At 47.0% G+C, this 26,661-nt stretch overlaps 12 protein-coding genes across 12 annotated transcripts; 6 read left to right on the top strand and 6 right to left on the bottom strand.

Moving 5' to 3' along the window:
- Positions 1-268: 268 nt before the first annotated feature.
- Bathy15g02490 (bifunctional phosphoribosylaminoimidazolecarboxamide formyltransferase/IMP cyclohydrolase) lies at positions 269-1,930 on the top strand (the record flags this gene model as incomplete). The annotated part of the gene is made up of 1 exon (XM_007508724.1): positions 269-1,930. One exon carries the CDS (start codon positions 269-271, stop codon positions 1,928-1,930), a length of 1,662 nt encoding a protein of 553 aa, XP_007508786.1.
- Positions 1,931-2,390: 460 nt separating this feature from the next.
- Bathy15g02480 (predicted protein) lies at positions 2,391-4,946 on the top strand (the record flags this gene model as incomplete). The annotated part of the gene is made up of 1 exon (XM_007508936.1): positions 2,391-4,946. The coding sequence occupies one exon, from the start codon at positions 2,391-2,393 to the stop codon at positions 4,944-4,946; it is 2,556 nt and encodes an 851-aa protein (XP_007508998.1).
- A 72-nt stretch (positions 4,947-5,018) lies between these two features.
- Positions 5,019-6,089, bottom strand: Bathy15g02470 (predicted protein; the record flags this gene model as incomplete). The annotated part of the gene is made up of 1 exon (XM_007508925.1): positions 5,019-6,089. One exon carries the CDS (start codon positions 6,087-6,089, stop codon positions 5,019-5,021), a length of 1,071 nt encoding a protein of 356 aa, XP_007508987.1.
- Positions 6,090-6,214: 125 nt separating this feature from the next.
- Positions 6,215-8,434, bottom strand: Bathy15g02460 (hypothetical protein; the record flags this gene model as incomplete). Its single annotated transcript, XM_007508828.1, has 1 exon — positions 6,215-8,434. The coding sequence occupies one exon, from the start codon at positions 8,432-8,434 to the stop codon at positions 6,215-6,217; it is 2,220 nt and encodes a 739-aa protein (XP_007508890.1).
- Positions 8,435-8,558: 124 nt separating this feature from the next.
- On the top strand, positions 8,559-9,901 carry Bathy15g02450 (putative outer membrane protein; the record flags this gene model as incomplete). The annotated part of the gene is made up of 2 exons (XM_007508842.1): positions 8,559-9,066; positions 9,129-9,901. The coding sequence occupies 2 exons, from the start codon at positions 8,559-8,561 to the stop codon at positions 9,899-9,901; spliced, it is 1,281 nt and encodes a 426-aa protein (XP_007508904.1).
- Positions 9,902-10,013: 112 nt separating this feature from the next.
- On the bottom strand, positions 10,014-13,298 carry Bathy15g02440 (structural maintenance of chromosomes protein 5; the record flags this gene model as incomplete). The annotated part of the gene is made up of 1 exon (XM_007508729.1): positions 10,014-13,298. One exon carries the CDS (start codon positions 13,296-13,298, stop codon positions 10,014-10,016), a length of 3,285 nt encoding a protein of 1,094 aa, XP_007508791.1.
- A 347-nt stretch (positions 13,299-13,645) lies between these two features.
- On the top strand, positions 13,646-19,480 carry Bathy15g02430 (predicted protein; the record flags this gene model as incomplete). The annotated part of the gene is made up of 1 exon (XM_007508861.1): positions 13,646-19,480. The coding sequence occupies one exon, from the start codon at positions 13,646-13,648 to the stop codon at positions 19,478-19,480; it is 5,835 nt and encodes a 1,944-aa protein (XP_007508923.1).
- Positions 19,481-19,535: 55 nt separating this feature from the next.
- On the bottom strand, positions 19,536-21,002 carry Bathy15g02420 (unknown protein; the record flags this gene model as incomplete). Its single annotated transcript, XM_007508878.1, has 1 exon — positions 19,536-21,002. One exon carries the CDS (start codon positions 21,000-21,002, stop codon positions 19,536-19,538), a length of 1,467 nt encoding a protein of 488 aa, XP_007508940.1.
- A 659-nt stretch (positions 21,003-21,661) lies between these two features.
- On the top strand, positions 21,662-21,958 carry Bathy15g02410 (predicted protein; the record flags this gene model as incomplete). Its single annotated transcript, XM_007508720.1, has 1 exon — positions 21,662-21,958. One exon carries the CDS (start codon positions 21,662-21,664, stop codon positions 21,956-21,958), a length of 297 nt encoding a protein of 98 aa, XP_007508782.1.
- A 318-nt stretch (positions 21,959-22,276) lies between these two features.
- On the bottom strand, positions 22,277-23,779 carry Bathy15g02400 (predicted protein; the record flags this gene model as incomplete). Its single annotated transcript, XM_007508816.1, has 1 exon — positions 22,277-23,779. One exon carries the CDS (start codon positions 23,777-23,779, stop codon positions 22,277-22,279), a length of 1,503 nt encoding a protein of 500 aa, XP_007508878.1.
- A 156-nt stretch (positions 23,780-23,935) lies between these two features.
- Bathy15g02390 (unnamed protein product) lies at positions 23,936-25,171 on the top strand (the record flags this gene model as incomplete). The annotated part of the gene is made up of 1 exon (XM_007508829.1): positions 23,936-25,171. The coding sequence occupies one exon, from the start codon at positions 23,936-23,938 to the stop codon at positions 25,169-25,171; it is 1,236 nt and encodes a 411-aa protein (XP_007508891.1).
- A 134-nt stretch (positions 25,172-25,305) lies between these two features.
- On the bottom strand, positions 25,306-26,358 carry Bathy15g02380 (predicted protein; the record flags this gene model as incomplete). The annotated part of the gene is made up of 1 exon (XM_007508675.1): positions 25,306-26,358. The coding sequence occupies one exon, from the start codon at positions 26,356-26,358 to the stop codon at positions 25,306-25,308; it is 1,053 nt and encodes a 350-aa protein (XP_007508737.1).
- Between the last annotated feature and the right edge of the window lie 303 nt (positions 26,359-26,661).

Genomic DNA, 26,661 nt, shown 5'->3' with positions numbered 1-26,661 from the left:
AGGGCTTTTTCGAAAAACTTTTCATCGTCTTCTTCTTCTTCTTCTTTTACAACACAACTTTTACAACGACACAACATCTCATTTATATAGAATATATAATACTGACGAAATAAAGAACAATACACTAATGATGTCTTTTTCTTCTTCTTCCTTGTCGTCTTCTTCCTTGTCGTCTTCTTTTTTTGTGGTGGCAGCAAGCCGCCGGAAAAGCAGAACTCATCAATCACCATCGTCATCTCAGTTGTTTTTAAAAAAGACGGCGACGACGATGAGAAGAAGAAGAAGAAGAACTTCTTGGGAAAGATCGTCATCTTTGATCGTATCATCGGCGAAACCGAGAGCTTTGATTTCGGTTTCCGATAAAACGAACTTGGACAAGTTAGCTTCCGGTTTAGTCGCTCTCGGTTTTGAAGTCATCTCCACCGGTGGCTCCGCCAAGTTTATTCAAGACAAGAACATTCCGGTGACTTCGGTGGACTCGGTGACTTCGTTTCCGGAGATGTTGGACGGAAGAGTGAAAACGTTGCACCCGGGGATTCACGGCGGAATTTTAGCGAGAAGAGAGAATGAAACGCACATGAAGCAGATTTCAGAACACAACATCGATTTAATCGACGTCGTCGTCGTGAACTTGTATCCGTTTCGAGAGACGGTTTTAGGCGGGAAGGCGTTTGAGGAGTGCGTGGAGAACATCGACATCGGTGGACCGGCTATGATCCGAGCAGCGGCAAAGAACCATCCGCACGTGAGCGTTGTCGTCGATCCGAACGATTACGATGAGTTGTTGGAGAACTTGAAGAAGGATGGTTCCAATTTGGATTTCAAAAAGTTGCTCGCGTGGAAGGCGTTCCAACACTGCGCTTCCTACGACGCCTCGGTGGCGGAGTATTTGTGGCAAGAAGATTCCATCGGCCACGGCAAACCTGCTCCAGAGAAGACGGTTTCTATGACTTTGTTGAACGAGTTGAGATATGGGGAAAATCCGCACCAACCGGCGGCGGTGTATTCGGACAGCACGTTGGCCGAGTCATCGGGTACCGGCGTCGCTCGATCCATCGTGCACCACGGTAAAGAGATGTCGTACAACAACTACTTGGATGCGGAAGCGGCGTATTCATGCGCTTGCGATTACCCGTCCTCGGACAGAACGTGCGTCATCGTCAAGCACACGAATCCGTGTGGTATTGCCTCGGAATCTGCCACCGGCGGTGACTTGTTGGAGGCGTACCGATTAGCCGTTCGAGCCGATCCAATCTCCGCTTTTGGCGGCATCGTCGCTTTCAATTGCACGGTGGACGAAGAAATGGCCCGAGAAATTCGCGAATTTCGCTCACCGACCGATGATGAAACGAGAATGTTTTACGAAATTGTCATCGCTCCGTCGTACACGGAAAAAGGCTTGGAAGTTTTGAAAGGAAAATCGAAAGCGTTGAGAATTTTAGAGACGAAACCGAGAGCGGCGGACGCGCCGATGGGTTTGCGCCAAGTCGGCGGTGGATGGTTGAGCCAAGAACCAGACTCGTTAGTCCCGGAAGACATTGAATTCACATCTGTCTCTGCGACCAAGCCGACTGAAGACCAATTAGAAGCCTTGCGATTCGCGTGGAGAGCTGTGAAACACGTCAAATCCAACGCCATCACCGTCGCCAAGAAGGGCAAATTGTTAGGCATGGGTTCTGGTCAACCGAACAGAGTAAACTCCGTCCGCATCGCGTTAGAAAAAGCTGGAGACGACGTCGAAGGTTCCGTCTTAGCTTCCGACGCGTTCTTTCCGTTTGCTTGGGGTGATTCCGTCGAGAAAGCGTGCCAAGCCGGCGTCAAAGCCATCGCTCATCCGGGCGGATCTATGAGAGACCAAGACGCCATCGATTGTTGCGACAAGTATGGCGTCGCCTTGGTCACCACCGGTGTCAGACACTTTAGACATTAATAGTATAACGATTAGCTTGTTTAATTGACGTACCTACCTCCGATGATGATAGTATAATAATACTACCATAATACAAAATTATTTTGAAGAAATATGAAAGAAAAGGGGGTGTATCTCAATATCAAAAAGAGGGGAAAAAGAACTTTTTTTCACTGTGGGCACCCCCACACATCGTCATTTTTTAGAGGAACAACTTGTAACGACACCATTTTTATAACTTACTTTGAGTACTTACTTTTAGTCCTCTTAAGTCATACGTTATTAATTCGTTTTTGTGAGAAGTCGTCGTTGAATAAAAGTAGACCACACAAGTAGATCAGCAGAGAGAGGAGCGTTTAGGCAGAGCAGTGTTTAGTATTATTATTATTATAAACTCATCATCGTTAAAAAAAAAACGGGTACGAACGAACAAAACGGGAACAACAACAACAACGAAAAGAAAAGAAAAAAGAATTCAAAAATGTCTCCTTCGACGACGACAACGAAAGAGGCCGCTCCGAATAGCGCGACGCATGCGGGGGCACCGCAATTAATAACGAATTCACCGTTATCTCCACCACCACCAACGACGACGAGCAGCCGATTTGCCGCGTTGCAAAGGAGAGATTCCTTGTGCAACTCAGCCGAGTTAGAAAGTGGGAACGGACGAGGAGGAGGAGGAGGAGGAGAAGCGGTAAAGGGAAGGCGAACGTCCACGGCGTCGACTTTGTTCGTAGCCACGAATCAACAACAACAACAACAACTTCCACCACGTAAGCCACCGCGAACGATCGGATCTCAAGTCAAGCGCAGACGCAAATCGATTAATGAATCAGACTCGCGAGGCGCGTTTGACGCGTTGCCGAACGAGTTAGTCGAGGCTATTTTGTTGAAAGTCGACGCCCCGGCTTTGGCGAGTTTGCAAGCGACGTCGAAGTATTTTAGGCACTCTGGGGTGTGCGATAGAGTGGCGAGGTTTATATTAGCGACTAGAGATGGCGAGCCTGGGTTTGATGAGAATCATAGAGGCGAAGTGAACGACGAAGAAGAGGAGGAGGAGGAGGAGGAAGAGATTTTAGACCCGCTGCAGAGGATATTGGACGACGATTCCGAGGAGGAGAATAGAAGAAGCAGGAAAAGGAAGCTGAGAACGAGGAATAACGTTAGGAGTAAAAGCATCGTGCCACCGACGGTTGGAAGCTGTCGCGTGAGACCTCAAGACTCGGCGATTGCCGTGTTACGCTTTAAAGACGTCATGGAGAGAGCGGAACGGGCATCCAGTCTCGTTTCGTTGGGATCGTTTCACACGGTTCGAATCGCGGACAGGTTTGTGCCTTGCAAGTGTCTTGATAAACGTGTTTTTTGTCGTCGTCATCAGTGCAACACTAATCATTGCCAAGTGTTCCGCGTGAGCGACGTAGAAACGTCTGGAAGAGGGTTCCACGGCCAGCTCGGAAGAGGGCAGGATATGTACAACGCGGAAGCCTCGTTCGGCAAAGTCGCCATGGGGCCGCTCAGCTTCGATGATTACGACTACGAGGATTGTTTTAACTCGTTTAATGACAATGATGAAGAGTTTGTCCAGTCCGACGATAACAATACTTCATGGTATAGGACACTTGAACCTACGACTTTCGTTCAAGTCTCCGCAGGAGGTTCGCACTGTGCGGGACTGACCAAAAATGGGACGCTGTACACGTGGGGCCTCGCCTCCTCGGGAGAGACGGGACATCACCATACACCTATTGAAGTTGCGATTCCGAGGAAAGTATTTTCGATGGCGGAGAATTTGCATCGAGTCACAAAAGTTGCGTGTGGTTCTAATCACACTTTAGCCGTCACGGTCGACGGTCAGTTGTTTTCCTGCGGTCGTGGACGACACGGTCAGTTAGGATTGGGTTACTTCCACGACGGCGGTCCGTTGACGCGTTGCGACGCGTTACGTGGTATGCACGTCACTAAAGTTGCTGCTGGTGGACAGCACTCGGTTTGCATAACCGATGATGGTAGAGTGTGGTCGTGGGGAGATTGTACAAAAGGTCAGCTCGGTTTAGGGGATTTGCGATTCGCGACTAGTGCCGGATGGCACACCGGCGTGCCGTGGCCGTGCCTGGTCGAATCGCTCTGCGAAGAAAATTTATCTTCCTTCGATTTACTAGACGGTAAAGATTCAGTCGTGCAAGTGAGTTGTGGTAAAATGCACACGATGTTTGTGACGCAATCTGGCAAACTGTTTGCGTGTGGTAATGGCTCCTACGGCCAGATCGCCGGCCTTGCACCCACGCTGAAAGAACAAAAAAGTAGAAACGGCACAGTGGGAGGTTACAACCAATACACGCCAAAGCAAATCCAGATTAAGCACCACGTGCGCAAACAGGATGGCACAACGTTAATGCACAGAGTTCGAGCGTGCCCGTGCGTGAACGCGAATCAACCATCGAATGGTAACGTAATTTGTAGAGTTGCTCAAGTAACGTGCGGAGGGAATCATTCGTTAGTACTCACTGGCTGTGGTGCCGTTTTTGCCACCGGTACGAACTCGTACGGTCAACTCGGGTTGGGCGACGTGGAGTCTAGGGACGTTTTTAGTCGCGTGTGGAGATTTCACGACAAGAAACTAAACGTCGTCAGTATCACAACTGGAGCACACCACTCCGCGGCAATTGTTTCCAATCAAACTGTTTTGAAAGAGACGGATTGCGAAGAACGCATATCGAACGACGAGTGGTTGGAAGCGAAAGCTTGCTCGTACGCCGCCGGAGGCAAAGGGGAATACGACAAGTTGCATACAAAATATGGGTACAAACTTTATCAGTGGGGCAGAGGCGACTGGGGTCAGTTGGGTAACGGTGAGAACCGTGGTAAATGGTTGCCGACGTTGACAAAGTCGAACGATCCATTGGCGAGACCGTCGAGAAGAGCTGATTTTTTGGGGTACGAACGATACTATGAGAGCGAAGCGGAGTTACAGAGGATAGCAAAAGAAACGGAAATTAGAAACTTTGAAAACGGCGTCAATAATGATGACGTTGAATAATAGATAAATGTTTTTTTGCAAATACATACACGTATATATTAACAAGTAAACAGATTTTTATATCACGTAAGATCAGAGCTCTTTCTTGTCGCCTCCTCGGAATCGGTTGAACGCGCCCGAGACTTTAGAGAACAAGCCGCCACCTTGTTCTTTTTTGTCACTTTTAGTGACCGGAACTTCTTGACCGGACACGTCTTCTTCGTCGCCGTCGTCCTCATCGTCGTTGTCAACAGCGCTATTAAACGCTCCGACGTCATCGCCTTCTTTTTCTTCTTCTTCTTCTCCGGAAGGCATATCGTCGCCATAATCGCCGTAGTCACCGTAGTCGCCCATGCCGCCCATGCCGCCCATGCCGCCCATGCCGCCCATTCCTCCTTCATCGTCGTCGTCGTCGTAATCGTCATCTCCACCTCCCATGCCGCCCATTCCCATCATGTCGTCTCGATTATACATCTGCATTCCCGGCATTCCCGGCATATTCTTCAACTTTCCCATCATCCTCTCCGTATCGATGTCTTTCTTCTCTTTTTTCTTAAACTCCGGCAACGGCTTTCGCGTCTTGGAAACGCTCTTGGCCTTCTTGGAGCAACTCTCCGTCTCCTCCGTGCACAACCACTCCTCGATCCCTTTCGCCGTTTTAATTCGATTCTTAAACAAAATCTCCGCTAAATCCGTATCTCTCCCTTCCATCACATCTTCGCACGCTTTCAACATCGTCTTACACGTCGTTTCGCACGACGAATACGCGTCTTCACCCATAAACTTCAAAACCAATTTGTTTCTGAAATTCACTTTCAAATCGTTTTGGACCGCCCACATGGTCTTATCGTCCGATTCGTCGCACATTAATTCCATCTCTTCGATCACGTCAACCTCGGTCAACTTCTCTCCTTTCTCTTCTCTCAAGCGCACGCCGGTTTCAAAGGCTATTTTCGAGACTTTTTGACAGACTTCGCAATGGATGAGTTTCGAATCCGATTTGACCGCTCGAAACGTCTCTTTGTTCTTCCCTCCTCCCATTCCGGGCATTCCAAACTGCGCTCGAACGACAGCAACACTTAAGAGGAAGAAGACAAAGAACGAAGAGAGAAGAAGAGAAGAGGAGGAGGAAGCAGATGATGATGATGATGATGATGTAAACATTTTTTGTTGTTTAGTAGTAACTTGAATGACGACTTTTCCTTTGCCCGCCGCCAAAAAAAAAAAAGAAGAAGAAGACAGAAGAAGAGAATACACTGGAGAAGGTTTTTTATCAAACTTCTTTGTATTTACTTTTTCATCAAACAACACACGACTCGAGCGACGCTTATGTCGTACGAGAAGAACGCATTCCTTTCTCCGTCGTCGCAGTTGTCATCATCGTACGAGAAAGACTGTGGGTGAGAGTCACCACCACACAAAACGCGTCGAGCACCCGGTCTTCTACATTTTAAACGCATCTGCACGCAGAACGTATCCGCGCGCAGCGAGCCGCAAGCGATCCACAAGGAGCCTCCTCCTTTCGTATCATTTCTATCGCTCTCGTCGAGCGCTCGGGAAAGGTCGGTTACTTTAAGTGGAAGAACTGTTTTCAATGTAGTGGTTGAAGTGGTAACAGCATCGTTGCCGTCGTCGTTCCTTTCCACAGAGACGCGAACGTAGCGAGGGTTTGAGAACCATCGAGAAGAGGAGCGCGAGCACAGACGACGTTGTTTCGATTGCGCGTCGTCGTCGGGGAGAGTTTCTTTTCCTCGGTCTTCTTCACCAACATATGCGCACTTAAATCGTTCGCCTCGAACGTATCCCGTTGTGCCGTCGATACTTTTACCCGCATCTTTCTTCTGCGAGAGCACAACGTCTGCATCTGGAAGAAGGCAATCTGCGTCCCGGGCATCAAACGCGTACAGTAACTCTTGTTGTACCATACGTTCTTCTTCGTTATCGTTGTGCAGAAATTGGACGCGAACGGTGTGTGCAGACGATGTCTGCGGTTCTGAAAGATTATCGTTGGTATTTGTCGCAATGCTTTTGATATTGTCGAGAACATCGTACTCTTCATCGAACATATTCAGAACCTCCTGGCGCACTCGGGCGGAGTAGACGTCGAAATTTTCTGAATGCCTCGAGACAAAAGCATCCACCCAACGCGTTGCGTCCTCTTTAGCTTTCTCATGAACGGTTTGTCGAAAACTTGTCGACTGAATAGGTTGAATCAAAGTGAATGCGCTTCTTTTCTGTGTTTCTTTTCCGTGCTTTGAATTTTCTGATGCGCACGTCTCCTCGCCTTTTTTCATCGCGTTCATATTTCTGGTCAAAACGTGCGCATCAAACAAAGTTGTTTCTACGTCCGCGCGCTTGTTTCTTTGAATCTCGTGCAAATGATATAAGATGGCGCGCTGGAGTCCATCGCCACCTAATTGAGGAATTTGATCGATTAATCGACTATTCCCGTTCGATCCCAGTAACTTCGATTTCAAGTCAATTAAGCTACGTTCAAACGTTGAATCGTGATAGTCGTGTCTTCCGGAACACACCGGCTCGGCTAAAAGTGCTCGCAGACACAACCAAACTTGCGCTTCTGGTTTCGGCATCTTCACTAGAGATTTTGCACTGATCCATCGACCGTCGTTGAGTACTTTTTGTTCTTCTTTTCGAAACCACGGTACTTTCGACAAAAGCGCAGGAAGCAAATGTGAGTGTATTTTATGCTTCGATATTAATCGCGCGACGACCGAGAGCGGCAATTCCGAGACGCTGTCGCATATGCTCCGCAAAATCGATAAGCACGACATTGTTCGACACAAGTATTCATCGTTTTCGTCTGAATTCTCCGATAGAGTGCTTTTCTCTGTTGGATCACTCACATTATTCAAAGCCTCTAATCGTTCCACGCAATAATCCACCAAATCGAGCAGGTTGGATTCGTTGAGACTTTTACCTACCGAACACGCATTATCGAACAGGGCTATCTCTAACACGCCAAGAATAGAGCTTTGGAGCTGCCCGACGTGCAACAACAGCTTTGATTTCGCTAGATATTGCGTCATCATTTCTTTCCTTTCTCGCTCTATGCGAGCCGACAATACTGGTAAAACGTCATCCTTCCACGCTTCCAGCGCAAACAAGCACCGGACCACGTCGTCCAAAATCTCCCCCGTTGACTGCGCATCTTCTGCAACGCTCGCACAGTCGCTACAACTGTTTTCCAAAATTTCTTCTCCTCCTTTGTTCGCATTTTTCAATACCAGTCGCAGCGCTGCTTTCCTCGCCCGGTCTGCGTTTAACACAAACTCGTGCCATTCGGGCGAGTCAACGTTTTCTGGGTTTTCCAGATACGCCTTGAGGAAGTCCCGTTCTTCCCCTGCTCCTTCATCTGTGCCAACAAAGAGCGAATGAATGCAGTTTCGCACTGAACGCATTTCGGGAGCGGATGAAGAAAATTGCAGATGATCCGTGTCATCATCGGCAAGTATCCCGTCGTACGCGTCTGTCTGCGCGATTGCAACCATGAATGTCTTGTTGTTGTTGTTGTTGTTTATCGAAACCCCTAATAATAATAATAATAATAATAACGGACAGAGCAGTCGTATTTTTTATCCCAAAAAAAACGCACAAAAAAGCCGTTAAATTAAAATGAAAAACCCCCTCTCACCTAAAGTTGTTGTTGTTCGCGCGCTGCTGCTTTCGGGGTTAGCGCTTCCGCTGTGCATCGCATCATCGATATCGACAAACACGCCAGCTTCGCCGTGTTTTCAAGTTCTCAACGACTTGTTGGAAGAAAGCGGCAAAGTTTCCGCGCAAAACGGTCGCACTTCATCAGTTTCGTCTTCCTTGTTCTCAAACGCCGTTCAATATGCGTTGTCTGCTGGGGTCAACAATCGAGCCACGTCGGAAGGGAGCACGAGTTTAGGTATCGGATCCTCGTCTTCAGCGAGAGGTAGCTTCGCGTCTGGAGTGTTTGCAAACGCTGCGGCAGAAGGTGCGAGTTCTTTCGGAGGGGGCACGGATGCGACTGGCGTTTTATCTGCTGCTCTCGGAACGTATACAAGAGCGTCGGGCGTTTCGAGCATGGCTACGAATGTTGGGTCGGAGGCGACGAGCGATGCCTCCTTTGCTGCAAATTTATTAACGAAAGCGACAGGTACTGTGACTCTGTGAATTCTCTTCCTCTCTCCATTATTATTAATTCTCTCTATATACCAGGAATTGCTTCTTCAAGCTTCGGCAAACAAACTATCGCGAGCGGTGACTACGCAAACGCATTTGGTGAGAGATCAGAAGCAAGGGGAAGATCGAGCATGGTATCCGGAGAGCGCAACCGAGCAAACGGGAGAGCTTCTGTGGCATCAGGTTTGTTGAGCTTAGCGCAAGGAGCTGGAAGTTTCGCACAAGGCCTTCTCGCGCAATCCTATGGATCTGGAGGATTCGCGAGCGGTATTATGGCCCGTAGCTTTGGTGAAGGAAGCGGCGCGTTGGGTATATCTTCATTCGCGGCAGGTTTGTCCAGTTTTGCAAACGGTTTGAACGTTCGCGCTAATCTTGGTATTGCCAATTTCGCATCCGGGGCAAATTCGCAAGCGTCTGGTCGTTTGGCGTCTGCGGCGTTCAATCTAAACACTACCGCCGGTGGAAGTGCGAGTGCGTCTTTCGGCAACGGCACTTTAACGAAAGCAGAAACGAGCTTTGTCATCGGTCGAAACAACGCGATTGAAGTCAACGCCTCGAATTCTTTCGTGGGTGGTGAAAATTCGATCGCCTATGACGCAAATAGTTTCGTCTTTGGCAAAAATGTCGTTTCAAGAGGTGAGAATAACGCCGTTTTCGGCGGCACGGTATACGCGGATAATTTTAAGTTATCCAAGGGCACGTTTGGTGACATCGGGAAAATGGCGGATCGTATCAATGAGTTAGTGCGTGTGGCGCAAAACTTGAACGACCGCGTCACGGAGATAGAGTTAAAGTACATTGGGAAGTAATGAATGTAGCGTCGATGATAAAATTGGTTCAGTAGAGTATTTCTTGTATATTCCTTCTTTATATATTCTTACACGTTCTTCACGTAAATCCCTCAAAATGGCTGTAGTTCTCCTACGGAGTGCACGGTTGCAATTCGCTTTGGAGATGGAGACCAGCTCCAGGTCGGTACCCGTTGAAGATGCACAAAACTGTGACGTTGTCGTTATATTCTAACCCATTCAACAGCTTTGGCGTGAGGAGAAAGCACTGCGGGGTCGACGGTTCCGACGCCGAGTCCACCATTTGTTTGAACACTTTTCGTTCATTCTTCGGATCCATACCTTGGTTAATTTCGTCAACGACGCGGAATGGACATTTTGTCAGATTTTGGAGCGATATGAGGTACAACATCGTCGCAACGGCGCGTTCGCCACCAGATTGTCTATTCTTATCGAGCGCGTGTAATGGTTCACCTTCTCGGAACTTGACGTGAATATCCAACGCGTACTGTGAGAACTCATCTGGATCGTCGGGTTCGCGAAGTCTGACTTCTCCGTGGATACCAACTTGTCGGCAGTTTGTGTGAAACGCTACCGAAATTTCCCCCAGAACCTTCTGGAGCTGCGGTAACCATTGCTCCTTGAGTCCTTTGATGACCTCTTGTCCGCCATTCACGGTCGGTGCGAGTGCTGCGATTTTCTCTTTCAGGTCTTTCTTTTCGGCTTCGTACTTCTTATATTGCTGCATGGCGGTTGGATTGTTGCACACAACAGCGCTCGCTTTTTCTTCCCAAAGTTCAACCTCCTTCAACAGCTCGTCTTCATCGTCCGGCATACTTTCCATCTTCTTTTTCAACTCTTCCGTGAGCGGTGCTTCGGCATCGGCTTCTTCCTTCGCTTCTTTGCATTGTCGAGCACTTCGTTGCTTCTTTTCAGTAATTTCGTCGTGCGCATCGGCTACCTTATCACAGTCGTCCCTGACTTGGGCTTCAATGTTCTTGTAGTGCATCAAGCGTATCTTTGTATCAGTATACTTCAACTCGGCCAAGTCCTGTTCCTTTCTCGCCGCAAAGAGTGCATCTAAAACGGCGACGTATGTCTGCACTTGTTGCGCGCGTTGCGTCGCGAGAGTCGCGAGAGACTTTTTTAATTGTTCGCGAGTCGCCGAGAGGTTCGTGTTCGCTTTTGCCAGTTTGTACGATTCTTGCAAACTTCTTAGCTTTGCCTCTAATCTTTGTTTATCTGACTTCGGTTTGTTCAATCGCGCTTTTTCCTCTCGCCACGCTCTTTCGGCTTCCATCTCTCGCCTTTTGAGCGCGTTTGACTGTTCAACGATATCATTCTGGTCTTTTTGAAGTTCTTGGACTTGCGACCTGGCCTCCGCCAAATCTCTCTTCACCTTTTCCATGTCCTCTCTGTCCACTTGTGCGCCAAACAGTCTGAAATTTAGCGGTCTCATTTCTTCCGTTTCAAACGTAACTTTCGAATTGTACCTCGATCTGAGTTCAATAAAGACGTTTTTAGTCGTATACACTTGGCCAATCTTCCCGAGCTTCGAGTTGACCATTTCTTGGTACTTCGCAGCGTCCATGACTTTCACGTCGGCGATGGCGGCTTTATCTACGCGATTCAAAGCGACCAAGGTCTTCATGACGCAGTTTGGCGCCGTAAACGTCAAATCTAACGTTTCCGAAACGCCATAGGCTTTGTACTCGTTCTTAAAGTTCGCGCCTCTCACGTGCTCATTCGTGTCCGTTTGGTTGTTGCACATCAAATGCCATCTTTTCGTTTTGAAGAGGTTATTAATCGCGCCCAGCAACTCTTGGTCGTCATCGATGACGTAGCTCGACAACATCGAAAGCCCGAGATGTTTTTGTAAGAACGTCTGGTTGTTTTGATTGTTGCACTCAATTTCGCACAAAACTGGTCCTTTGAGCTTCTTCTCTTTGTTCAATCTTTTCGCCAAATCGCGAACTTCCTTATCGACCTCCGTCATATTGATTGCGTTTCTGTGCGCATGCGTCAAAGCTTTCAATTTCTTTCCGCGAACGCTGTCCAAATCCGATTGGCGGATTTCTAAGTTTCTCACCCTCTGTTCCGCGGGCCGCAATCTCATGGACGCCTGGTCAATACGAGTATCAAGCGGTATCCGATCTTTTCGTACGCTTTCGTATTTCGCCTTCAAGGTTTTCAACAAATCCAAGTTTGTATCGGCAACCTCAGGGATTTCGCTCATCGCTTGCGTAATATTCTTAATATCGGCCTTAATTCTGTTCACGGTTTTTTCCGCATCCTTCTCTTTTCTGTTTGCCGAAGAGAGCAGCCCGGCTTTATCGTCGTATGTCGTTCCCAAACCTCTCAATTTCGTGAGTGCGGTGCGCTCTTTAACCTGAGCGTCCATCGTCGCTTTCTTTTTCACGCTGTATTCCTTGCCCATCTTGTGTTCTAAAACTTCCAGTTCCTTTACCGGCTTGGCCGCGATTTCTTTCTCTTTAAGGCAACCTCTCAACTTTTCTTTCGATTCGGCGTACTTTTCTTTGATTTTGCTAAACTCCACTTTCTTCTTTTCAAATCTGATCCACGGAATCTTCATCTTGTATTCTTCCGCTTTCGTTTGAAACTCCTGCTGTTTCTCCACTTTTTCCTTGTCCGCGGACAACGTCTGCAAACTTCGCGTGTTTTGATCTAAACTGTGCTGCAACATCGACAATCTCCGCTCATCGTTGCGAATGTTTTCTTTCTTCGCGATCAACTCTTCGTGCAACTTCCACAACTCTCCGTTATTTACCGTCGTTTCCGTCGTCGACAACTTGTCCGTTTCCGATAATCCGGCGAAACTCGCCACTTTATCTTGCGGTAAAAAGTTCGTCAAGTTCCCCAATTCGACGTGATGCTTTCCCTTTACCAACAAGTCGACTTCGGCCGAATTCGACGGTTGCCCGTTGATGTGCCACGCGGAACCCGTGTTTGCTTTCGTCCCGCCTTTTGCTTTCGTCAGCGTTCTTTTCACCACGTCCACCTCGTCGCCTCCGCCGGAGGTTCTTTTCAAGGTAATCTCAATCGTCGCTTTCGTCTCGCCTCTTTTCACGAATTCCGACAGCTCTTTCGCTCGTCCTAACAAATCCGTTTTACCGTTCAAGCCTAACGCAATCGCGCAAACGAAACTGGACTTCCCGGTCCCGTTCGCGCCAATCAACACGTTCAAATCTGGACCAGGCGTCAACGAGACGGAGGAATACGTCATGAAGTTTGATAAAACGATTTTAGTGATTGATCCGGCGGCATAATCGGACAACGGGTGCTTCTCGCCTTGCCGTTGGTGTTTCTTCTGCGTCGTCGTTGCGAGGGACTGCGCGGAAGCGTTTCGTTTCTTCGTCCTCGTCGGGTCCATGTTTTCCGAATCTTGGATTGGATTCATCGTCGTCGGTGTGATGAAGATTTTGGCTTTTTTAAAAATTTGAATCTCGACTGAAAAAAAATTCCCAAAGCTGCCCTTTTTCTCATCAACCATAATTTTTGTCATCTGTCATCACAGAAACACTTCGGACCAACACATTTCGGAACAACACAGACGCGCACAATCTTTTATTAAAGATGACGACGATGATATTTAAGAGCAAATTATTCATTCTCTCGTTCTAAACGACAGAAGAGTGTGTCTCTGAGAGCACAAAGAGAGCTCTTCGTCTTCTTCTTCTTCTTCTTCTTCTTCTTCTTTGCAGCCGGGAAAAAGTGGATTAGAGGGACCGCGTGTCTTTGGAAGAGATGTCGCCTCCTTTTTTAACCGCCGAAAAGAACGTCCGAGAGAAACTGAAAAAGATTAACCAAGTCATCGACCGCGCTGATGGATTGTATCACCAGAAAGCGGCGAGCGGGCGGGATGTTAGCATCCACGACGACGAGGATAACAACAACAACTTCAACAATCGTGGTACTGTTGGCAATGGTGCCGATTCGAGTAACGCGAGTCTCACCAAACTCCTTTCGCAGCCGATGAAAATGAAAGACGGGACGATAGGCGCGCCAATTTTCGTTTTAGCCACGTGTGCTGCGGAGGGATTGGACAGTCATACCGTGAGAGATGTGTTTGAACGATTGATACGGTACGGCGCGTGGCGCGTCGCGTTGGACGAACACGGGACGTACCCGAGAGTGGCGAAAACGATATCGCCCGTCGCACTTCTGTGCTCGGTGTACGCGCCGCACGTTTTAAAGCAAGCGGTCGTTGATAACGTCGATCACGATAAGAAATACGACAGTTTGGACGGGAAAACCGTCGTCGCTGTGAGCACGGTAAAGGAGGAGAACCACGAGGAAGCTAAAGTGCACAAACATACTCTCCAAAATCTAAATAAAGTGTTGGAGATGTTTGTCGACGCGGGCGCAAATGTGGACGAAACGTATCAAATTGATCCGAGCGTAAGTAGTATATACACGCCTTCGCTTTCATCCAGAGATGGCGGATCGCCAACGTCTTCGGCGTCGGCATCTCCAAAGAAAGATACGGAAGACTCGACGGAATCGTTGTCGTCATCCAACCATCAATACCAGCAGTACGCGTCGTACAAGTTTCCGTCATGCGCGATGCACTCAGGAACTATTGGAAACTGTCTCTTCTTTCTATCGATAGCTATTTCTTTCGGTTCTGATATTCAAGAAACGATAGAAGCTTTACACATCATCACTCAACGAGGCTCGAATAAGCAGTGCGATCTCAACGTAAAGTGCTATGTGCCAGATCGGCCGTTTGATTTTGAATACGACGAAACGAAATCGTTCCTAGACCTCGAACGCAGAGTTTGCCCTCGGACTCCTGCTGGAGATTACATTTCCAGTTTACAGTTCCTCGTCATGTCCCTGGTTGAAAACGCTGCATTTTCCGTGGAAATTCGCGATGGAATTGCGTTGTTTTGCGTGCGTCTGATTGACCTCGGTAGCGTGCTTGGTATAGACGTCAACAACGAGTGCTCCTTTTACGCACAAAATGATTTGAGCAGATTCGAGATTAACAATAAGCGTTTGGCGTTTGATTTCATCGAGTCTAAAGAAGAACTTGCGAGAGGTTCGGCAGGAAACGCGTGCAATGCGTTGCAGCCGAAAGGCTCGCCTCTGTTTTTCACTGGAATTGCACTTTTAGAAGGCTGCGGTACCCCGGCTTTGCGACTAGCAAAAAAACTTTTAGAGAAAGGAGCGAACCCGAATTGTTTCGGTGATTATCCCATGATTGGTTCAAACACGCCTCTCGTCGCGTTGGCGCTGTATTGTTCGTTAAATCCAAGTGGTTGGGACGAACAGCACTGCATACACTACGTAGAGAAACCATGGTGGACTCTCTATTACGAGGCGCCAAAGCCGACGCATCATGAATCGAGAAGATCCTCGGCTATTCCGAACAATAGCTACAATGCAAACAACTCGGCGGATGATACGAGAGGACATATTCGTAAAAATGACTCACAAGACTATGATGGCGATGCGCAAGTGATGATCTCGGACCTTCGTGATCAGCGTACCTCATACAAGGATACCAGGCAAAGAGAGCGCAACGACCAAGAAGAAGGAAACGTAATGCACCATCAACAACAAAATTCTTCCCCGACGTCCTCACTCAACGGTACAAACGATAGATACGGGATCGACGCGATAAGCACGTTTGATTACGCGGCGAGCGCATTCGTTGATCGAATGCACGACTTTTTTAGAGAACCAAAGCGCGGTGAGCGCGCATTGAAACACTCCAGTGAACTTTTCAAACTTTTGCTTGATTACGGCGCGAGTCCATCGACGGAGTGGCAGCGAGTGCCGCGTTTACATATCGACGATATCGAGAAACGCGAACACCGGGTGTCTACTCTTCTCTCAATTGCTATCGAAGATATGTTAAACTTTGTCGAGCACGGCAAGGGTACCGTAGAGTTGCTCATAAAGAAGGGCGCGGATATAAATAAGTGTGGTCTCGGTCCCTTTCCTGTTTTTTGCTCACCGTTTTTTGCTGCATCAGCGGCATTACGATATGGCCACCCCGATGCGGATTGGTTGTTTGAAACTATCATAAAAAGCAGTGCAAGCGCGAACGCCCTGGGCTATTTTCCCGGTGGATCACAATCAACTGCAATGATAGAATTAATTCGCTGCGTTGGCGAGTCAAAATCTAAAGTGCGCAGAGAAAACGTTTTTTCAAAGATTGAAAGTCTCCTGAAAATGGGTGCTGACGCGAATCAGTCATGTTTAGATTGTTTTCTGAACACGACACCAACAGCATACACCGATATCATACAGTATCGAGCTGGGTTGACTCCGGACGTCACTCCTCTTGACACTCCTCTTGATACTCCCAATTCCATTAATATAATAGATAATAGCGCGGTTAGCAAAACTTGTGTCGAAGATGACGACGACGGTGACGACGACGACGACGACGAAGGATACAGTTCAAATGGTTACACTCGATTTTACGATCCTTACCATGAAATGTACTATTACGTGGATGAAGCGACAGGCGCGTCTGATTGGATGAAGCCGGATGTTTTCGTCGATCCGAAAGAACGAAAAATCCGTCCCCCTCTGCAACCTCCACACGATTCTGATGATAACGATCCCGAACGGCACGGGGTGCCGTATATGGATGAATTGTCCGAAGATTACGATGAAGATTCGTACGATCAAGGCTATAAATCGAACGATTGGGTCCGCTGGTACGATGCTACATATGCAAGGTACTACTACTTCAACGAAAAGACATACGAAGTTCAATGGGCAAAACCTGAGGATTTTAATGAGTTGGATGTAGCCAAAGTAACGAAGTCTCCGCTCGCAGCACGTGCTGTATCCGATGCGGACGTCGCCAGAAGTTTACGGGAAAAGATGGATCTGGAAGTAAAAGGGAAGGAAAACGCGACAAAAATAGATCACAAAGCGGCCGAGGCAAAGGAAAAGAAAAAGTCCGCTGACTCTGACGCATCGATGGAAACGAAGCGAGTTTCATTGCATTCGTTGCGAGTTGATGCGGGTAAATTAGCGGACACGAGAAACAGTGAAAACGTCTCAACAGAGGAAAGTGACGGCAAGAAAGGGGCTGTGCGAACATCCGTCTCCTCGAACAAGTTCAAATCGGCATTTAATAAGCAACAAAGGGATGAAATTTCGTTTGATACGAAAGCTTCAGAGCCTTTAGTGAGCGATACTGCAGATGTTCTTCCGAAAACGATCGATCGGACAGGCGAGTGCACGTTTTCTCCGTTATTCGTTGCAATGGACTGTTTAGAAGGTGACGGTCATCAAGTTGCGGCAAGAATCATACTTCTCCTCCTCGATTTTGGCGCCGATATCGAATACGAACAGGAGAGAAACTTAAGAAGCTGGTACGAGGGGTCGATAATCGCCATCGCGATTCAGATCGCTATTTCATGCGGCAGTCCAATCGAATTGACGCATCCGTCTGTTGGTGACGGTGACGGTGACGGTGACGGTGACGGTAAAAACGATGGAAACAGTAATAAGGAGAATTTCCGCGGACATCGCGTCAAAGAAAGACAACAAGAACCCGACAATGACTCTTTCGATGGTAACAAAGAATTCACGCGCGGTATCATTCAACTCGAACAACATATTCCTACTTTGGAAACGATATCTGCTACTGAAGCCTCGGCCCAGGGTCACGGTGGTGTAAGTGACGGGTATGGTAATAATAATGATTCCGATTTCGATAGTCGAGAGATAACGTCTGATTCCGTGCAACAGAACGATGGTGTTAAAGTCGCTATGGATATCGCCAGAGTGGGTAAGCTGAGGCGCAAGCAACTGGGGATGACGGAAGATACGCCCAGACACGACTCGTACGACAGATTGAAGTCCCTCAGAGGTGACGCTGAAACTATACCTGACACAAAAGAGGCAAGAACGACGGTAGTAGCTCAAACAGTATACGAATCTTCGAAGTTTCGTTATGATGCGGCAGATCTGCACTTGGTGCAAGCCGAAATCGCACGTGAACGCCTGCGTTTGAGATACCCTCAGGATGAAGAAAACCAAGTGCCGGAGGAAAAAAAGTCGTTTTGGAAAACAGTAGCCAAGGCGATAGGTTTCGAAGATTCGGATGATGAAGGTGATGACGGTGAAGATACGCTTATGGTTGGCATGTTCTTCGATACCGTCTTCGGATTCGACGATGGTTTCGAAAAACAATACAAATTGAACACATTTGAAGAGGATCACGCGCGAGCGTCACTCGCGAGAATACACTATGGAATTGACGATCGCGGTTCATTAAAATCTTCCAGAATAAAGATGGAACAGTTTCGAAAAGCTCGGTTCGAATCGGCAACAAAGGTTGCGAAGGCTCTCATCGCGCGTTCATCTGCGAGAGTTTTGAATAGGCTCTGTCGCAATCCACTTCTAGAGGAATACGGTACTGATTTGGTCCCGTTCGAGTTTACGCCTTTTTTCGCAGCCTGTTTTGGCGCGGCTACCGCAGAGAGCGACGAACAAGTTAAGTTAGGCATAGAACTTGCTCGGGATATTCTCGCGAAAGGTGCAGACTGTACTGTTGTAGGTAGGCACGCGAAAGATAAACCATCCGAAGCAAAAGTGGCAGATTACGCCAAGTCTATCGAAGCTCGGACTGCCCCCTTTGTATGGGCGGTGACGGCCTCTGCGAGATGCCCCAAACCAGAATTTGGAGGCTTAAAGCTCGTCAAGGACTGCTTAGCGAAAGGTGCCAATCCCTTACTGTGCGAATTGGAAACGACGCGATATCCAGAAGGTCGAGGAATGACTATTTCAAATAATCCATCGAAATTGCTCAATTTATGGGATGATAAGAAATTCTTAGAAAACATGCCGCCGAAACAACGCCGTGAAGCGGAGGCTTCGCGCATTGAACTCGGACGTTTGTTAGGCGAGGCATCAACGGTGAGAAGTGTTTTCACTAAATCAAACGCACTTGCCAAAAAGAGCATGGACGCAATCATTGCAGACGCCAAGAAAGAGTGCTTCCTCAACGGGAGATGGGGCATGAAAGGCGAGAAGAATCACGGCGTAACGAGAAGGAACGACAACGACGAGATTGAAGACATTGCTACTATTGAACAGTCTGCTCGCAAAACCACGCAAGCGCTCATGCAAGCGCTCTCTCGAGACGATTTGACGAGCGAAGAAGTAGCCGTCGCGAGTGACGAAGAAAATATTATGAAATTGAGCGAAGACTTATCAAAACTCAACGCGTCTCTCAACATCACGGCGAATCAGACCAGATCGTCGACAATGCCGGTTCCTGGCATGTCTCGAGCGGTCGAGGACGCGAAGTTTGAAAGCGGACAAAAAGATAAGTTTGTGATGGGTGATATTATGAAACCTGTCTTGGGAGCACCGAAACGTTTCGCGCAAGTAGCCGTACTTGCTCGTGAGTCTTCTCTTCGTAATAGAACTGGACGAAAGAATAACTCTAAAACCACGCTGAAAGCACCGATGTTTTCTGCCATGTCGTCGTCTTTTGTAAAGAAAGATGGTCTGCGTTACTCTTCATCACCATCATTCCTCGGGAGTTTTCGACGCAAGAAAGAGTCTTCTGCAAAGAACGAGAAGACGGTATCGTTTAAGTAAATGCTATTTTTTGTAATGTGCTGTACTAAAATTAAAACAAAATTACATCTCTAAGTTACATGGTATCGTATATACACGCGGTACCGTTTCTGCGGGAAGGCTGATAATATTGTAAATTATCGCGCTTCGTCAAGTCCAACGTGGAGAGTTCAGGCGTCGCAGCGTTGTTTTTGACCACCACAAACGCGCGCGTTTGTTTCTCTTTGCCGTTGCTACGATTATTGATGCCGCCTAAGCGCGACTTGGTTTGCGTCCATACTTTCCGAGCGGCGCGAATGTAGGAATCGAGCGATAGTCGCTTCTTGCCGCCCGTGAAACCAGAGCTCGGAATGATGGTGCTATTATTATTCCCTCGCTGCCGCTTCATTCTTTTGTAGGTAGTATTATTTCCATCAACTCTCACATCATCTTCTGTCTTCTCCTTCGTTTGTACTTTCCTTCCTTTTCTCTTCGGGCTGAAAGAGAATAAATTCCAACGCGCGTTTTTTTTCGCCTCTTCCATGTTTTGCTTATGCTGAATATCGTCATCATTGTCGTTGTCATCATCGTCATCCTCTTCTGCGAATATGTCGCCTTCGGCGACGTCGTAGAAGCACACGTCTTCCTTCCCGGTATTTTTCGTATTTTTGTTGTTGCTGCTACCGCTTCCTTTTCGTTTCGTTTGCTCTAAGACGCCGTTGTCTGTCGACATTGCCGAGACGTCAATATCCAGGTTCGAAGACCCCTCCAACAGCATCCCGCTCAAACACGCTTCCGAGGAATACTTTCGTTTCAAAAGGGCGTTCTCCCCTAACGGAACGAGCATATCCGCGTACTCGTCGAAAATAAAATTTGGTATGTGTTTATGCACGGTGAGAATGAAATCTTTACACGAACACGGTTTCGCCAATCGATCGTCGACGATGCCTTCGATTAACGCAGGTACAATCATGTGAAACTCAGTTGTGAACATCAAAATCGGAACTTTTTCGAAATACTTTTGTTCAAAAGGCAGCCGTTTCGGTTGATTCATCATCGCGTTTTCTTCCTCCTGCTTGAATTTTTCCATGGCTCGAATATACTTACACGCCGATAACCCGTCGCACTTTGGCATTTGAAAATCCATCACGATCATTGCCAGTCTGTCGTGACTATTATCAGCATTAGCATTCATACTCTTATACGCTTCGATCGCTTCCAACCCATCTCTGCACTGGATGACTTTCACTTCCCGAAAGAACACTTTCGAAAACAATCGAGTTAAAATTTTCAAGTTGACTTCGTTGTCGTCGCATATGATAACCGCCAGCTTTGGTCTTGAATTCTCGAGTCGTCGTTGGTTTTCGAAATACGCGTCTTCTTGCTGTAAAAACATCTGTTCCTCTTCCACGTACCACGGTGGGACTTCGTGTTGTTGTTGTTGTTGTTGCTCGCGTATGATGCTTTTTTGCAACTCGGTTAAACCACCATCATAATCTTCGTGAGCTTGAACCGTCGTCGTCGTCGTCGTCGTTTGTGTATGCTCGAGACTTTTCCGCTTCATCTATTCTGCGTATTATCAAAACTGTTCTTTCTTTCTCTCTCTCTTATTATTATTATTATTACTTTTATACGCGCTTGTCTTCTCCCTTTTCTCCAACCCTCTCTTTAGAGTATACGCGCAAGAGAGAGAATAATAATTCCACGTAATAATAATAACGTGAGAAACAAAAAGTGGTGGGATTCTTGGAAAAATCCCCGCTTTTTCGAAAAGAAATTTGATTCGATTTTTTTTTCCTCTTTTTTTTTCGAACCAGAGAGAAAAGTGACGAAAGATTTGGACAGAGAGCGAGAGCGAAAGAGTCCAGAGAGAAAGAGAGAGGGAGAGAGAGAAAGTGTGAACCTGACACGTGTTTGTGTTTTGCGTTCAATCGTCCCTTTTTTCAAGGGGAGAAAAATCTTCACTTCACACACACGTATATATATATATCACAACACACACACACACACATATATATATTTAAGAAGAAGAAGACAGAGATGATGGCATCGTCTCAAACTTTATCTTTCGCGCGCGCAGTCGCACCTTCCCCAAGAAAACTTACTCGTAAATCTACCCTCTCCTTTTCAAACAAGAGATCTTCTTCGATCAAAATTTCCGCGTCGTCGATCCCAATCCACATCGAATACTGCGAAAAGTGAAACTACCTCCCCCGCGTTAAAATGCTCATCGATAAAGCAGACGCGGCGTACCCGGGGAAGTTTACTTTTACCATGAACGATAACGAGATTTTGAAAAAAACCGTTCCGGAAGGACAAGGTTGGGCGATTGAAAACCAAGCCGAAAAGCCGATTCCGAACGGGGAAAACGCCTTGTGGAGAAAAGGCGCTTTCGAGGTTTTGAGATTAGACACGAACGAGTTGTTGTACTCGAAGAAAGAGACTGGGAGTCATTTGGTGGACGGGAAACCGGGAGGTGCGCTGGATGTGTTCATCGAGACGAAGATGAAGGATGCTTAACTTGAAAATGTCTTGCTCGCTTGTAAAAGACAAAGGTCGTATCGTCTCGAGATTATGCACGACGAAACGTGCACGTACACGCGTGTATCTATATATAATTTAGAAGAACAGAAAGAACAAAGTACAAGTAAACGGGATGAGAATGATGTAAAAATTATAAAGAAGTGATGAACGCGTTCGTAAAAGATTACAGGACAGACAAACTTGTCCAGCGAACGATGTTTTGATGGTACCATCCCTCGTTTACTCGAAACGTTTTGATACGTGTTTAATAAAAATAATATAGCGTAACAACAAAGACAACTGTACTCGTCGTCCTTAAATTCCCATCTTCATCAGCGAGTTCTTGGACAAACCGACGTCGGTTTTAATCCTCGTGACGAGCTCATCTAATCCGTTAAATTTCATCTCCGGTCGCACGAAACCGAGGCATTCCACGGACATGGTTTCTCCGTAAAACTGTTTCTTCCCGTTCTCAAACGCGAGTCCGTCCTCGTTCTTCTCCACGCAGTGCACTTCAACCGTGACGTCGTTTTCGTAGTTTTTCTTGTCGACGAACGAAGGGCGTCGACCGACGTTTAAGACGGCTATTTTTTTACCCGATTCGTCGCCTTCTAACTGACAATATCCGAAATAGACTCCCAATGGAATGTTTTTCACGTCGACGGTATCGTCGTTCAACTCCTTTTGCCAGTTCAGAGAGATTTCGGCGGGATCCAAATTCGCCGTCGGTAAACCCATCTCGGCGCTGCCGCGACCGAAACCTCTCACGACTTTAGCTCGCATGTGAAGAGGTTTCGCCAGTTTATAGTTTTCCGTCAAGTATAAAACTCTCGTGGCGTCTAAATCGTTGTCGTCGTTTTGGACGTTGTTGTTTCCTATCGAGTTGTTGTTGTTGCTATTGCTATTGCTATTGCTGCTGCTACTTCTATTATCTATATTACTATCGCTGCTCAAATCTAACGCTTTCCCTCTCTTCGCCTCTTCCTCCGTCCACACTAACGGCAATCCTTTTACTAACGCCTCCAGCTCCTCCCTTTTCAATCTCGCGTAACTCTCGTCGCCTTCTCTGGTCTCCCTGGACGAAATAACAATCCTAGACGTCGCCTCGTTTACGCCACCCTCATCACTTCCCGACGACGACGACGACGACGACGACGAGGTTGTTTGTTTCAATAAATTCGCCGCTCTCGCCAGCGTCTCTTTCCTCTTCTTTTCCGGAAACTGTTCGAACGTGTCGTTGAAGACGATCGCGTCGAACGGACCGAAATACGGTTTCACTTCCTCTAAACTCATCTCGGAGAGTTGGAAATACTTCGCGCCTTTCTCGTTTCCTGATATTCCCACGTCCGGGACTTTCTCCATCGCGCGATCGAGCTGTTTTTCCGATACGTCCACAACCGTCGCCAACTTCGCCCCTTCTCCTTCAAACGCAGCACACGAGGACACGAAACGCTCCACGACCTCGCCGGTCTCCGCGCCGACGAGTAACGCGGTTCCAAACGGTTTCGACCTGATGAAAGCGGGAAAGCACGCATTAAAAACATTTTCCGCTCGGTCTTTCTCTCGAGGGAAGTAACACTCGGAACATCCTCGAGAGGCTTCGTCCCTCAACGCTTTGACGTTTTTGTCGTTTCCGTCGTCAAAGTCATCGTCGTTGTTTTTAATGTTGTTTGCTCTGCATCTTCTTCTCCGTGATGATGTTTCCTCCGAACGACTTTTACGACACAGACTTTTACGACGAACGTGAGGAAAACAACTGTTGTTCTTGATGGTGGTGGTGGTGAAAGTCGTCGTCGTTTGAGTAGTGCGTGGCTTCATCCTAAACTCGTCGCTCACAAAGCGTGTTTTTTGTGCTCGATTTTATCCAAAAATCCATCCGAAAAAGCAACAATCGATTTTTTTGTCGCGAGACTTTTCCTCTTATGTCACACAGTTATTCTAATGAAGAAGATGGAGAGATGAAGAGATGAAGAGATGAAGAAGAGTGAAACTTTCTCTTCGAGTGCTAAAGCTCACGCTGAAATTGTTGTCGCGCAAAATGTTGCTGAAAAAAAGAGCGACAAAAATGATTCAGACGTAAACGACTCAGACAAAAACAACAAATCCAAATCCATCCAAACGCACGTCCTCTTGTTCCTTTCGCAACTGAACTGGATGGGAATGCACATCGTCTTCGCGGTCGCCTTGAGAAGTTCAACGAGAGCGATGGTTTTATCCTTTTACAGAGAGATGTTGGCGTGTGTTTTACTGACGATGTATTGTTTTTATGTCAGACAGAGGAGGAAGAAGAGGAAAAGGAAGGAGATGACGACGGATGAGATGACGACGGAGGTGGTGGTGACGGCGACGGCGGAACAGGCGAACGATGATGCAACAAAGAAGACAAAAGATGAAAATGGGGTGACATCGATGCAAATAGTCGCAGTTTCCATAGTTTTAGGCGCAATATTAGCTCTGATACGAGGATCGGTAGTCTTAGCGAACGCGAACGCGGGGCCGGACGTGACCTCGGCGTTGGTTTTGACGACGCCCGTGTTGACGTTTTTCTTCTCGGCGTTGTTGCGAGTGGAACACTTTTCGTTTCGAGAGGTGAATCGAGAGCATCCGGAAAACGTGATGAAAGTTTTGGCGATTTTGTTCGTGACGATTAGCGTTGCCGTCGTGTGTTCGTATAAAGGTGCGTTGATGTTTGGGGACCCGAAAGAGTACGAAGCGCCGAACGTTGTTGTCGGCGCGATATGGATGTTGACCAACACGTTGGCGAGCTCCGTGGCGATTGTCATGCAAAAAATGATTATAAACGCAAAGATACCAATCGAGGTAGTCAACGCGGCGATGACCGGTATAGGCGCGTTTTGGTTACTCATCGTTGGTTTAATCGCCCACGGAACCGCGAAAGATATTTGGACGTTATCTTCCGATGGTTTATACGCCGTGCTCTTCGGCGCGTTCTTTCCGAGCGCGATGAATTTGATCATTTTCGCAAAGAGTTCGAAACTTTTAGGCCCAAACATAACTGCGAGGTACTTTTTGTTACAACCTGCGATGACGTGGGCGTTGGATTATTTGGTTCTGAAAGACGCGGTGTACGAATCTTACGTGATATGTGCTGTTTTCTCGGCTATGGCTATGATGTCCTTCGCGAGCGCGAATTCGTTTGTCCGAAATACGACGAGTAAGAAGGAAGAAGAAAGAGAAGAGGAAATGTAGATGTAGTGGTATAATAGATGTTAGAAATAATTTTAGGTTATAGTATCTTATTTGCTGCCGCCGCCGCTGCTACTGATTATTAACATTGATTTTACACAAGAGACTTCTTGCTTCCTCGTCTTCTTTTTCGTCTTTCATACCGACGATTTAACCACGTCGTACGTGCCGTCCTCGTTGAGAACAAAAGTGACCCCCCCTGTTTTATCCAACATCCCGGATTTGCCTTTCGACATCGATAGGCAAGCTCGATGGTAAACGTCTTCGTCCTTTTCTCCGTCTTTATTCTCGCCGCCGCTGCTCATCGTTCTCGCGTGACTTTCGATGTCGACGACACACTTAAAAATCTGAGGATCGTCCAAGTTTGTCTTTTGCCCGCAATGAAATTGCTTACAAAATTCTTCTTCGTTTTCTTTGTTATTAGTATCGTTTTCGTCATCTTCTTCCTCTTCTTCCAAAACTTTTTCTTCTTCAACCTCCCTCGTTTCGTCATCTTTCGCGTCTCCTAGAATCCCAATCAACTCGCTTAACTCCTCCGCGCACTCCTCGGCGAGTTCCTCGTATCCTTCTAAAAACAATATCCTCGCGAACAAACGCATCTTCGTTACGCAGTGTTGCCCTTTCGCTCGCGATATCGCATGCATCCTGTTCCTTAATTTCGGTTCCGTCATCGTTCGCACTCTCATCAACGTGTGTTGATACGACGCCGTGCCCACGATGGTCTGTTTCTTCTGTTTCATCTTGTTTCTGTACGAAAACTCCTGCTCTGCGATGCGATGTTTTCGTTCTTGTTCTTCGTCTCTTTCTTTGAATTCTTCTTCTTTGTCTTCTTTGATGTCTTTGTCTTCTTGTTGTTGTTGTTCGTCAGTTTCTCCTTTTCCTCCTCCTCGTTTTAATCGCGAAGACGATCTTCGAACACCGACAACTTTTTCAACGTCGTCAGTTTCTCTTTCGCGTCTTTTCTTCTCCTTCTTCTTCTTCTTCTTCTTCTTCTCATCGGATGAATCATCCTCTTCTTCTCTTTTGTTTTTAGAAGATGATGCGTTTTTATGCATGTGCGAATCAAAGTCGGACAATCCTAAACGACGCATCAACAGTTCGTTTCGCATCACTCGCGCGTTTCTTTCTTTTTCGTACTCGGTTAAAAAATTCGACGACGAGTGTATAGTATTATTCGTCGTCGTCGTCATCCTCAATACGCTTCTTCTTTAGGTTGTCTTCCTCTCACCACTTTGACAAAGTTATTATATTATTAGTATATGATGATGAAAACGATTAAAGTGTTTAGAAGAACTCTTCTCTGGCTTTACTTTTCTGCATTCGCTCCTTTTTTGAATTTTCTTCTCTTTTCTCTCCTTTTTTTTCTGATTTTTCGGATTTTCTGAGCATTTGATACCCTAAACTCCTAAACGCCTTCTCTGTTTTTTTTGTTCGAGCAGCGTTGGTGTGTTAAAAAAGCCGCGCGTCGTTCTTGCCTTCATTCTTCATTCGCG

This window comes from Bathycoccus prasinos (assembly GCF_002220235.1).
Source record: "Bathycoccus prasinos genomic : Chromosome_15".
NCBI classification, from domain to species: domain Eukaryota; kingdom Viridiplantae; phylum Chlorophyta; class Mamiellophyceae; order Mamiellales; family Bathycoccaceae; genus Bathycoccus; species Bathycoccus prasinos.
This window is presented reverse-complemented; position numbering and strand designations above follow the sequence as displayed.